Genomic DNA, 12,882 nt, shown 5'->3' on the forward strand with positions numbered 1-12,882 from the left:
CTGCATCCATGGTTTCATAAGCCCTGACCGCCGTGGTTGGTATTCAAAATCCATCTTTCCGATGTGACCTGTTACGCAACGTGACAAATTATCCACTATCCATAGTCAAAGGACTTCATTCCACCTAACATCCAGTTTAGTTCCCCAATGTAGCTGTGCCAGGCTCAACTATTCGCGCTCCTGTAGATTTCTCACATTCAGTTTCTGTCGTGGAGGAAATCATTGGTACTGCTCCCAGATAGATTGCACTGTGCGAGCAGCAAATTTTTTTTTGTACGGCCCATGCAAATATCTTTTCCCATAAAAATACTTGCACGTGATGTAAACCGAGCAAATCACAAAAATCGCGCCTTTCTTGGTTGTTGGACTGTCAAACACGACCAAAATCAATCAAAATCAAGTGACGCACAAACCTTTTTTCATTCTTTAAAACTTTCTTGCTTACAACTCTCACCTTTTGTATTGAACCTTTAACGCACAGCAATCTACTCTTATTTCTCTGTTCTATTCCTAAAGAAAAGGTCAGCATTATATATATATATATATATATATATATATATATTTTTACACACAACACAATGGAGCCAATGCCAACTTTATGTGAGCAATCACTGTCAGACTTAAGCCTAGCAACAACATCCACAGCGCCTACGACGCTGGCACCTACCAATGTCCCATCAGTTGCACTGGCTCCAGACGTTGAAACAACACCACCATCACTACCATTACTTAGGCGTTCCAGAGAGCGTCCAAGGGAGGACCCTTTGCAGACAGTGCAGCGCCAGCCCAAAAAGGCATGTCCATTTCCATTTGCCAAACCAGCCTTCAAGAGATGTGATCCGCTCGACGCACTGCTATCTATGCAATACGCTTCCGAGTGTCAGGGCCAGGGTCGTCCAAGTGTAGAGGACCAATTCATTGCAGATACGAAGAATCTTTCAAAAATATCAATAAATACACTTTCCTCATATCAGAGTATATTTAATCTATGGAAGGTAACAAACCGACTATTTTTTCGTCTGTTGTGCTATCTCAAAGAGGGGTTATAATATCGACAATATCCTTGTAACTTTGCCCAAATGTCCTAAACAGGCATTTCGCGAGAGATATCGCGGTCGGTATGCAGGTGAAGATGGCCATGCATTGTACTTGGTGGATTCGGAGGACAAAATCATTAGTTTTTTCCAAGAAGTTATTTTAAAGCGAACTATAACCAAGCACATCAGGGTAGGAGCGGATCTCCGTACGCAGCCTGCTGCCCCCGAGGAGGGCTTTTCAACTCAAGACAAGACTGATCTCGTCAAAAGTACACAACAGCAGAGCAATGGCTTTTGATCTGTTTGTTAATGAGTTATTAATAGATACTACTTTATTAAAATATCCTCCCTTTCCATACACCCCTCGTTTGCCTCTCATGTAGTTTTAGACGCAGCTTCAGTGGGCGAAAATAGCCAAAAGCTGGTAGAGGTACCACTTGGTCTTCAAGCTATAAAGATGGCCAAAAAAGCTCTATGTCGAATCCATTGGTTACAAAGTCTGCGAAAAGATGTAAACCAAGATCTTTCGCCGTCCCACATGCGCACATTCCTGGCTATCTATGAACAGCATATAGTAAGACTTTATATCGAAGTCGCTCAATCGGGTGAACGCGATGTAGCGGACTGTCTAATGCGAGATGGCTACACTCTCAGTCAGCTCAATGAAATATTGGAAAGCCTTTGGACGAAGGATAAATTTTTACCAAAGAGGCGAGGGCGAGAGTATGATACTAATTATCACGACGCCTTTTGTATAACTGCACGCCACAACATGCTGCTTCGAGACGAGGAGCTTCGTCACACTAGCTTTGCGGATTGCTTCAGCAACATCATTACACAAAAGGTTCAAAGGGGGCAGCAAGCCATTGATCTTATCTTCAAAATCAACAAGGGCAAGACCAACAAGAATAATGAAAACTGGTATGCGTGTGCATTGCGACATGCAGATATACGCAGATGCCCCTTCAGCGCCTTTGCCTTTTACATGTATCAGCTTTGGCAAGTAAGTTCCCAATTGTTACTCCTTTGGTCAATTATTTAATAAGGTGTGTGTGTGTAATCTTTGATTATTTGATGACGGACGATAATCACTCACTTTTCTTTTTTTTTTTTTTTTTTTTTTTTTTTTGTTTTCTTGTCTTGCTTTCTATGGTCGTAATTTCATTTTTCATCACAAGGGTTCGGAGCATACTTTAGTCAAGAATCTTCAAATTGAAGATGTTGTAGAATCAATTAAGAGCCCTGATTTCATTCGACTCAAGCTCATCCCAGGCGATGATGATCCGACAAAAAGGCTCGTCCCTCAATCGACTTATCGTGTTGTGGATACTCTTTACGAGTTGCACAATATTAACAGTCCTCGGAAGACTCATGCAGGTCGCCATGCCGGCACTATGGAGGCTCATAGGCTAGGCATAAGTTAGGAGGACATTAAGGCAGGAGGACGGTGGACCGCAGAACGAGGTCGCATGGAAAACTTTTATTTACCATGTTTGCCTTCGAAATTTGCACTTGGGATGGCAGGATTTTATAACGAGCCTTTCTTCCTCGCTCGAAACTCTGTCATCCCACCAAAGGCACTCCAGCTAATGATTTTTCCTTGGATTGAAGATTTCTTTGGAAAAAACAATGTGTGGTGGAGGAATGAATGCTTAAGGGAAATGGACGAAGTGGATCCAAACATCGTGCCCGACATTTCTGCTGCGTCAAAACCTGGAACGGCAGTAGAAACCAACCAGTTAGCTGGACCTTCTTCGAACACAATCCTTTATTCGGAACTTGATATCTCCACGTCCGGGTTTCTGAGACTGCTTGTACGATGCCGGCGAATCATACTTCAAGATGCTGCATCTCGACTACGCTATCATGATGCTGTTAGCAATGACCAACAGAGCAGGATTTTGGAGGATGATATCTTCAGATCACCTTTATTCTTGGAGTTCCAAGAAGAGATGAACGCTGTTGTGGTGAAGGGTCCTGAGGCTAATATTTCGCAAAAGTTGACTACAATGGTTCCTGAGATTGCAGAAGGGCTCGAGGAAGTTTGGAGGAGTTCAAATAGCAACGCTCCACTCATACAGCAACAATTAAAAGAGCTGCAGCGACGACTGCAGTAACAGCAACAGCAACGACTGCAGCAACAGCATCAGCAACGGCTGTACCAACAGCATCAGCTCGAGCTACATCAGATAGGAGCACAATTACAGCAGTATCTTGTCAAGATCAATCAACAATACCAATATCAGCAATATACGTTCAACTTTATGCAATATATTTACAACAATCAATGCCAACAACAGCAATCATCTCAGGGGATGTCTAGTCCTCATCCTTCATTAGCTTTTCCTTCACTGGCTGCTCCTTCTCTACTGGTGGTACCCAATCCACCAAATGCATCATTGCTAACCACACCTCAGCTCCATCAGTCTTCTCTGCAGTCGACGACTCAATCACCAGAGGGCTCTGCAGCACCAACATCAGCAAAGAAAAAAAGAAAACGAGACACATGGATCTCTTATACACCACAAAAATTTCAAAAACTACGCGCCTGATTACTTTGATTATTGTGGCACAGCTCATTTTCTCACAAAAAAAAAAAAAAAATAAAGCATAAGAACATTTTATCTCTCAGCACTCATAATGCCAAAAGAAAATAAATCAACCTCTACACGTCTGGCACGAGGAAATGAATCAAAGAATTTTACACGTCTGGCACGAGAGAATAAATAAACCACGAACTCTTCACGTCTGACAAGCAATGTCGAGGATCTCTAAATCTTCTATCACAGGCAATCAATCTCCAGCAAAGGCCAAGAACAACAAGTCCCGCCAAATTGAATAATGCTACCCATTATCCATTTTTAATTATTACAATCCTCATCCCCTTCAATATTTTAATGCTATTTCTCGCTTCAAATCGGGTAACTAGGTAGAGTTTGAATCCCTTTATTGGCCTCTCTTTTAGAGAGGTCTTTGCCGATTATACGTCTATTACCTAATGAACTTCTTGTATTTGATAAGCATTTAACCAACAAAAAGCCCATTAACGGCGCCGTGAAAATCTCAAATCATCGCCGATGAGACTTTTTCTATCTCGATAAATACTGAAAGGATCCTTATTCTTTTTTATCTGGTGCATATTGTTGTCTTCTATTACATGTTGCATGGGCATGGTACCACCCTTCCGAGAAGGATAGGTGTAACATTCGCTCTAATAGCGTCAGTGATAAGCTTCTCTAAAAGAGAGAGGTGAGGACATCCCAGAATAGCCATCCATTAAAAAAAAAAAAAAAAAAAGCTCTAAATGTTGGCGGGGGAGTGAGAATTAGCAGTCGACGGGGAGATCAAGATTTTGGGAATCTTGACGGGGGATGAGGTTCAGGGCTCCGAATAGAGGAGGTATTCGCGAGGGTGCTTTGAGCTGGGGGTACAGTTTTCCTTTATTCTTTCAAGAAGGTAAAATTTATCTCAATTTTGGAAGCAAGAATTTTACGCGTTTTTTTTTTTATAACAATTTGTCTATCTAAACGAACAACGCCATACAACTGATGTCCCCCATCCTCTGGAGAGGATCGATTTACAGTCACCATAGGTCTAGTCACGTTCCCCCGGTAAATCCTTCGGGTGCTGCACGACTATTGCCACGGCGCAGCACCGTGCTTAACGTCGAAAGCATACTGTCGCAGGAAATGAATCGTCCTAACAATCTCTACAACAGAATCTTGTCTACGGCGGATGGCTCAAGCATAGGTCCTGGACAGCATCTGTTACGATTCGCATCCATTGCCATACCACAAGGATAAAAGCCTTCTGCTGTCATAAATCCATATCCGTTGCTCCAGTTACCTCTTAATCCAGTGTGTGGAGCACGCTTCTGCCTCGGGCTCACACCTCAGCCCTTCTCCTTGGCGATGGTTTCCTTACAGCGTAGCCAGTGCTCCTATTCGAATGGTTCGAGTATCTAATGGTTCAAATAGGAGCACTGAGCGTAGCTTCCAAATAAACTCCCTAGCCTGCTGCTCAAGGTAAGCCAATGAGCTTGTGAATCACTTTACGAGTGATAGATCGCGCTATGCGGAACAGAGGACTCCATTCGTTTATCAAACTAAGTGGTGTAGTGCGTGCACGACCCCCAGCGATCTATGCACAACAAAGTCTCTTCCAATTGTTACTATGGGTTTCATCAAGGGCACTACAAGTCCGTACATGCCTGTTATCTTCGTCCTTTTTTTAATTTGTCTTCAACCTCTTTTTTTTTTTTTTTTTTTTTTTTTTTTTATAACAAGGGCCCTCAGGGCCACGGGATTTATTTTCTACACTCTATGAACAAAATGCTCCAGAGACTATAGTCAATAAACGGTTATTACTGCACAAACGGCAAGAGCCGCTGCATCCATGATTTCATAAACCCTGACCGCCGTGGTTGGTACTCAAAGTCCACCTTCCCGACGTGGCCTGAAGCACAACGTGACAAATTATCCGCTATCCATAGTCATCGAAAACCCCATTTCACCTAGCCCGCTCCATCACGTCTAGTTTGGTTTTCCCAAGGTAACTGTCCCGGACTCGGTCATCCGCAATCTTGTAGATCCCTTTCACATTCAGTTTCTGTCTTTGTCTAAGGGAAGGGACAAGGAAACCATTGCTACTACGTCTGTGCTCCCCAACACAGTTGCGTCCTCTAGCGCGTTTGCTCATAGCAGTGATTCCACGAGCCTTTTCCCATTCAACAGTAACTTTACACCGTTTGTTCCAGATCTCTGTACGACCGAATTCTTCTATGGCCTTGACGAAGCGCCCTGCCATATATGTAGCTATCCTTGTTGTTGTCTTGAAGCCAACTTTCCAACTCTGAGCAATGGACTTGGGCGTAAGTCCATGGTAAATGTCCTGCACAGACCACTCTGGTGTGTGCTCTCTCTCTTCCTCATCACCGTCGTTCCTATCACCATGGCGTCGTACTTAGCGGAGAACACTAGGCTGTCTCGGAGAGAAAGTATAAAAACTCAAGCAAATCCCTGACCTGGCACATGTTTGCTTCACTTTATGTGCCTTAACCAGGACTCGAACCCGGCCCCTGGGCTAGACAGGAGGGTGCCCTGACGAGTATACTACTCAGCCATTGGGCTTAAGCCAAAGTGATTTAAATACTAGGATTGATAAAGGAAATAATGATAAAAGTACTGAATGATGATGGAAATAATGAAGAAGAGGATACGTAAATAGCAGATTTACGACACAATCAGTGTATGGTGGGATGGCCGAGTTGGTCTAAGGCGCCGCACTCAAGTTGCGGTCTCGAGAGAGGCGTGGGTTCAAATCCCACTTCCACCACTTATTTTGCAATATTTTTCTTCATAATTGGACAGACATTCTTGCGGATGCCACGTTATTCGGCGGCCTTCAGGGTTTGGAAAGTCTATCAGTGATTCTTACTTTTGCCATTTATACCTTATTACTCTTTGTATTTAAAAATCAATGGATTATATAAATCCGACAAAAATAGGGCAACTAAGGTACATGTACATTTATATAGTATATAATTGTCATCGCTCCACACAATCTTGTTCAGGTAGGATTGAAAAGCTGATATTGAACACGAAGATGACAATGAACATTACTGAGTTGAAAAAATTAAGGTCTAAAATGGATACAGGACAGGAGAAAGAGATCCAATTGGACAGGCTTGTATGAATTGTACGACTTGAACTATTGGGTTGTAAAAAGAAATCTTTTTCTTCCAGAAACACTGCCCTTTCCTGTCCTGCCTCAGACTCTCTTTCATCTCGTCGCCACGATTGGACCAAGCTACTGATCGCCCTTTTCTTTCTACTTTTTTTTTCGATTTTTTTTTTTTATTTTTATTCTCGTCATCTGTCACCGTACTCTTTCAGTTCACTCAGGATATAAAAGCCCTAGAAAAAAAAAAAAAAAAAAAAAGTAGTGGTTGTATATGGATCCAGAACGAGGCTTCGGGTCAAAGATGTCACACCATCACAGTTCAAGCACAAGTACAAACAGCCATCATACATCAACAAATGGAACCATCCAGCATCAACACAACATTACCGCTACTACTGTCAACAATGTCCATTCCAACAGTACCTCTGCCACCAGTATAGACTCTACTCAACAGTCCAGAGCAAGATCATATTCACATTCGCATCATTCCGCTAGTCATGGTCACCACACCTCTTTTGCATTACCATCTTCAGGATTAACACCGATAGGGGCTCCATCAGCAGGATTTGGACTTGAAACAGGTACGAGAGCAGGACTTGGAAGTAAAGGAGGATTGTTTGGCTCAAATTTCTTGTCAGCCCTCAAGATCAACATACATCACCATAGTCATCATCTGGATCACTTTTCGCGCTCCATTACTGCAAGAGTACGACGCTTCTTCAGGTCCAATGGCGTGTTTCACAATGCTACAGGAACAATCCGCCGCGTTCGGTTCGGAGTCTTGTTGCCACTTGCTGCACTCGTACTCTGGCTAATCATTATTATCAACTCATTCCTCTTCCGTCTGATGTTTGGTGCAAGGGACGGTCGTGGAAATCCCAATGAGCCGATGCAGCCCCCAACTTGGATCGATCGTGGTGATATCTCTGATCTGGATCTGCGGCCCACTGAGGGGACAAATATGACAACGGCGATTCTGCTCAATTGGTCACGTTTGGACTCTTTGAAGGAGATTGTGGATCATCTATGCCCTCATATAATGTTCAAGGAGATTATGATCTGGAACAATAAAGTGGACATTCACCTTGAAGAGAAGGTAATTCAAACTATCATCTACTCTCATATCTAGAGCAGGAGCAGAGGACGAAAGTGAATGATACGGGCACTTTAGACAGGATGAGCGAGTCCAACACTACCATCGACATAGGGCTATTGGAAAAGGAGCGTCGTTTTTTTTTTTTTTTTTTTAAAAAAAAAAAAATACCCATGGCCGCTGCAAATATACCATAAACAAATAGGACATCTGGGACAAATGGACTTGATAACACAAAACTAGTGGAATTGGTTTCATGGAATGTGCGTTTAGTGCGACTGCTATGCTTGTATAGAAAATGTGAAAAGGACCCTTTTCACAATCTGTTGAGCCTGATTCTCATGAAGATCATGGCCGATGCATCATTGCTTTGCAATTCCCAGGCTCATAATAGAATTTTAAAAAGCTCACAACCAACGCTTTCCTTATTTTTCTTTCCATTGGCTATTTGTATGTATGTCCTTGTCTTCTAATAGATGTTTAATTGTCCAAAGGTGCGTGTGTTCAATTCACCCAACAACATGTTCTTTGTCGCCCGATACATGGCATGTGCAATGGCTTCTTCTCCATACTGCTACTTCCAGGACGATGATTGGAAGATCTTTTATCTCCGATCAATGTATGCCAACTTCTTACGGTTCCCACAGTTCCTGCACACTGATACTAACTCGGATGTATGGTCCTTGACCAACTGGCGCTGGTGCTTCTTCGAGGATGGTAGGTGACATTTATATATCATTTGTTATTTGCATAAAGAAAGAGTATTTTGATTCATGGCTGGAGCATTTATATAAATATATTTATATATATATTATTTTTCTTTTTTACCTGGGGGGACGATACAGAGGTCAACATGCATGCATGTTTCTCCTGGCTCGGAACAGGGGCCATGGCAACTCGCGAAAGTGTTGTCAAGTTCCTAAAGCAATCGTCCATAACGGAGATGGATCCTCTAGAGTTTGCATATGGAGACATGTACTTTTCCACTTTTTTGAACCAGGTTCCATACCAATTGGAGAACTATCTCAAAGAGCTGGTTGATCCAGCGCAGGATGTTGTGGCATTTAGCAAAGGCTCGGAAGGAAAGACTAGAAACAAGCTTTATATGGTAATGAATATTTGGAGTTGGCTATAATGTATTGCATAGCATTGCACTGCAAAAAAAAAAAAAAAAAAAAAAAAAAGAGGGCATCAATACCGACAGCTCGGCTGTGTCAGTCATTAACGTACTTTACTATTGCCATTTGCGATAGCACAAAGCCGCGCAGAAAGTTTGGGAAGCATTGAAAAGAAAAGACCCTAATTTTGAGCGAGAAGAGCTGCATCCAACATATCTGGAACGCGATGTACGGTCACCATGCGCCGACGATCGTTGCCTAGTGCTCTCTAATAAGAATCCATTCCCAGACGTCAGAATGTTTAAGTATCGTCCTTACATCGATATTGAGGAGAATGAAAAGATCCATACTCAATATGAGGATCCGACACCTTATGTTCGCCATCCTTTCAGTCATGCTGTTGATGGGATGGATGATACAGCGTACAAGAGCACTCGCTCTATTGTTCAGGGTGATTATATTGGAATCGACATGTTATTACCAGTGGACCGTAAGATTGAGTACAGGCTTCTCTATCAAATGGGAGATCAATGGATTAAACATGCCAAGCTTGAAGTCGCAGGCGGTGATGCCGTATATGTAAGTCGATATGAAGTTAATTTGAACATTAACATTAAAAGATCAATGTCGCTGACCTCTTTTTTTCTGCGATTTTACTTAGCGGGACATTCCGTTCACATATAACTGCAAAGAAGTACGGAATCCGGATTATCGTGGCAAAGTGTCACTTGATGTCGAGCGCGCGTTCCTAAACCAGCCTTTGGACCATCGTGTGTTTGATGCCAGTGAGCTCGAGAAGCATGGATATGGCCAGGACATTGATGGGGGCGATAGTCGTAATAAGAAACCCATTTTATCATACTATGAAGACTATGGCTGGAGGACACAGTGTAAGTTTGTGGTTCATGAAGCAAAAGGATTCAGGTTCATGCGGCTTGTTAGTGGCCGTGACGAGAGATATCCTTTTGTGATTTATGACCTTGGTTGGAAAGTAATCTAGAATTATAATAAAAATATGATAGTTTTAAACAGTGTTTATGGTTGAATATCATTTTCTTTTATCCTTTCTATAACCAACAATGTATGGTCCTAATGATCAAATGTAATGATTCTGTTCTCTCCAATATTCCAATGTTTATATCAAGTATCTGTGTTTAACTAATATGGCCTCCTTTTGCCTCTGCTACTGTCCACTTTTTTTTTTTTTTTTTTTTTTTATTTACTGCCAACATGTTGAGGTCATTGTGGCTGTTCGGTAGAGTCTGCCCTTTAGTAGAATGAAGCACTTTTTCCGTTTGTGCAACGCGATTGCCTTATCTGTTTGTTGGCCCAATACACAGAATACAATCACAAAAAAGAAAAAAGACCTTCTAGGGTGCAGGCATAGAAGTGAAACAGTACTCTATCGATACACACAAACACTCGGCGGTAGTTCACCAAATATATAGCATCCATTTCATAAATATTAGGTATCAACGGAATTAATTGTGGGACCATCGTTGTCAGTATATTTATACTTTATTGTTTATTGTTTATTATCCTTTTTTAGCACAGAAGAGTGATGGATAGTAAGCAACAAGATGGATAGCTGTTTTGGCCATCTTAGCTCCCTTCAAAGCTCTAATTGACTACATCCCATCCGAAAGTGGTTTATGATGTTATCAAATTTGGGGAGGTGAAGATCACATGCACATTTTTGTGTACATGTACATGTACTTTTGATGCCGATGCTGCCATGTCACATCATCTTCGTACTGTGCACATGTATATTAAAGGAACATAAGGTAAGGTAGATAGTTAATCGAGCTATAAGGGATAAAGTTGTAAAGAACCCTTCTCATCAACCAATGGATGCTCAACGATGTTGGAGAGCCAGCCTTCTAAACTAAAGAAGCTGAAAAATGCTATTGCATTTTGTGATGGATAAAGGAAAGCTTATTTTCTGTTTTTCTTTCTTCCTTTCTACTTTTGGAGGGATTAGTGGTCATGACATCGCATGTGTAGAAAGGCGCAAGTCCTAAATAGGTCTAGGATGCTTATAGAATATATATATTATATGAGAACGGTATATAATAGAGTTGCAAACTATCTAAAAACCAGGCACATATCCTTTTGTGTTTTCTGATCTGATCTTACTGATAAGTCAGGGCTCAGAAGCCATTTAGTCCCTGTGCATACATGGCCATTTATCTCTGTCATAAATATTTTGTTTTTGTTCTTTTTTTCCCTTTAAAATAAATAAATAAAAACCTACATTTATAATCCGATTTCAACTTACGCCAAAGAATAGAGAAGAGAAGAATGATCTTGTCATGACAAGTTAACAACTGTGAGGCTGAGTTCTGTTTTTACATCAAACTATTGACAAAGAAACCAGAATGTGTGAAGAGGTGAACTCTTGGTCTCCATGTTCTGAACTCAGGGGGAGAAGGAGAGAGAGAGAAGGGATTGAGATGATTGTGGGGAAGTCGGAGTTGAAGAGCGGAAGAGGGATGTAAGGTTACGTGTAGAAGAGTCTAATTTGATCGTGCGATTGTGTTGACAAGACCAAAGAGTGAACATGCATGGGGCCCTGTGCAACAAACAGTTTTTAGTCCGTGAAATATAATCTGCATCCCACATCGCATGCATTTCATTGGCGGGTGAGGTTGTCAACAACAAACACCCTGCTTCGCGTTACACACGCGTGTGATTAGCCTGTTTTATCTTTTTAAAAAATGAGCTGCAGCTGTTCCGATATATTTGTTCTCTTTTTTTTTTAAAATGGGAAGTCGAAATAACACATGCTTGGTTTTCCCCCATCAGATCTTTTCAGTTATCTGTTACAAAGAAAAATAACGGCCTGAATGAACAAAGAAGAAAAAGAAGAAGAAGTAGAAGAAGTAGAAGTAGAAGTAGAAGTAGAAGTAGAAGTAGAAAAAAAGAGAAAAGACTGCATGAGTTGCCTTGGGTGCCTTTGGCTTCTGGATTGAGGAGACAGCCTTTCTACCTTTCTGGTTAATGCTTTATTGAGATCATGAAGACAGAATCAACCTACTTTGGAAAAACTAACATTTAACCGTACTATTGAGCAAAATAATACTTCCCAAGCTATAGTCTATGTTTTGCACACAGGCTCGTATTAATCAGCAGCGCAGAAGCGGTATCTATTCTCGGGCCTTTATCCTTCCCACTCCCTCATTCTATAATCTTGCATTATCTTATCCCTGATATGAGGTGTTTTTCTAAACATGAATCAAGACCTCGCGAACACAAGCATTTAACAGAATAAACAGAATGAACAGATAAACTTCCAAAAGAACAGACGGGGGTACAATCAAATATAAGGATATACAACATCGTATTATATTATATATATATACAAATTTGCGTACAGATTTGCATACAAATATGTATATATTATATACATGTATATATACTTTAATTGCCGCACATCCTCGAGGATGCAACTTCGCCAATTCCCTGTGCAGGGTCTGTAGGACATTTACCGTGCTTTGCTCCACCCGACTTTTCACAGCGTAACAATGGTAATAAATGTATTACACGTTAAATAGGCTGTATGGCTTCACCTTATATCATATGTCAGATAATATTTTGTTGATACCATCTCCAAAAAGGTACAAATCATTGTAAGAGTGATAATAGAAGTTGACCTGATTAACTGGATGAGAGTATCAGACTGCAGCCAATTGTAGCATTGATAGGAGGCGAGTGGCATGCAGACAAGCGTATAGTTGGATAGTTTTGAGATTTATCAAAGATGAACAGTAAAACAGTAATAATTAAGTGGCCCTTTTTATTGAGTCTGTACTGAATCGATCATGTTTTGTGGAAGCTATCATAGAGTACCTGTACCTTAGTCATCCTATCCATGAACTATCAACAAAACCAAAATCAAATCGTTTTTATTTTATTCATATTCATGCTTATTGACTACACTATTTGTTCCTGT

General features: G+C 41.2%; 3 protein-coding genes and 1 non-coding gene across 4 annotated transcripts; all 4 read left to right on the forward strand.

The window, feature by feature from the left end:
* Positions 1–581: 581 nt before the first annotated feature.
* Positions 582–908, forward strand: BCR41DRAFT_353729 (hypothetical protein; the record flags this gene model as incomplete). The annotated part of the gene is made up of 1 exon (XM_022024212.1): positions 582–908. The coding sequence occupies exon 1, from the start codon at positions 670–672 to the stop codon at positions 904–906; it is 237 nt and encodes a 78-aa protein (XP_021881166.1). The 5' UTR covers positions 582–669.
* A 1,283-nt stretch (positions 909–2,191) lies between these two features.
* BCR41DRAFT_353730 (hypothetical protein) lies at positions 2,192–3,588 on the forward strand. Its single transcript, XM_022024213.1, has one exon. The coding sequence runs from the start codon at positions 2,507–2,509 to the stop codon at positions 3,152–3,154; it is 648 nt and encodes a 215-aa protein (XP_021881167.1). The 5' UTR covers positions 2,192–2,506; the 3' UTR covers positions 3,155–3,588.
* Positions 3,589–6,288: 2,700 nt separating this feature from the next.
* Positions 6,289–6,371, forward strand: BCR41DRAFT_t73. Its single transcript has one exon. It is a non-coding gene; the product is annotated as a tRNA-Leu (tRNA).
* Positions 6,372–6,956: 585 nt separating this feature from the next.
* Positions 6,957–9,964, forward strand: BCR41DRAFT_422220 (hypothetical protein). The gene is made up of 5 exons (XM_022030119.1): positions 6,957–7,815; positions 8,289–8,529; positions 8,658–8,920; positions 9,066–9,509; positions 9,592–9,964. Exons 1-5 carry the CDS (start codon positions 6,991–6,993, stop codon positions 9,928–9,930), a joined length of 2,112 nt encoding a protein of 703 aa, XP_021881168.1. The 5' UTR covers positions 6,957–6,990; the 3' UTR covers positions 9,931–9,964.
* Positions 9,965–12,882: the final 2,918 nt, after the last annotated feature.

This window comes from Lobosporangium transversale (assembly GCF_002105155.1).
Source record: "Lobosporangium transversale strain NRRL 3116 chromosome Unknown BCR41scaffold_19, whole genome shotgun sequence".
In the NCBI taxonomy this organism is placed as follows: Eukaryota; Fungi; Mortierellomycota; class Mortierellomycetes; order Mortierellales; family Mortierellaceae; genus Lobosporangium; species Lobosporangium transversale.

Coding starts and splice junctions, on each gene's coding strand:
- BCR41DRAFT_353730 (XM_022024213.1), top strand. CDS start 2,507: ATGGAAAACTTTTATTTACCATGTTTGCCTTCGAAATTTGCACTTGGG.
- BCR41DRAFT_422220 (XM_022030119.1), top strand. CDS start 6,991: ATGGATCCAGAACGAGGCTTCGGGTCAAAGATGTCACACCATCACAGT. Junction 8,530..8,657: donor CTGGTGCTTCTTCGAGGATG/GTAGGTGACATT, acceptor GGGACGATACAG/AGGTCAACATGCATGCATGT. Junction 8,921..9,065: donor CTAGAAACAAGCTTTATATG/GTAATGAATATT, acceptor CATTTGCGATAG/CACAAAGCCGCGCAGAAAGT.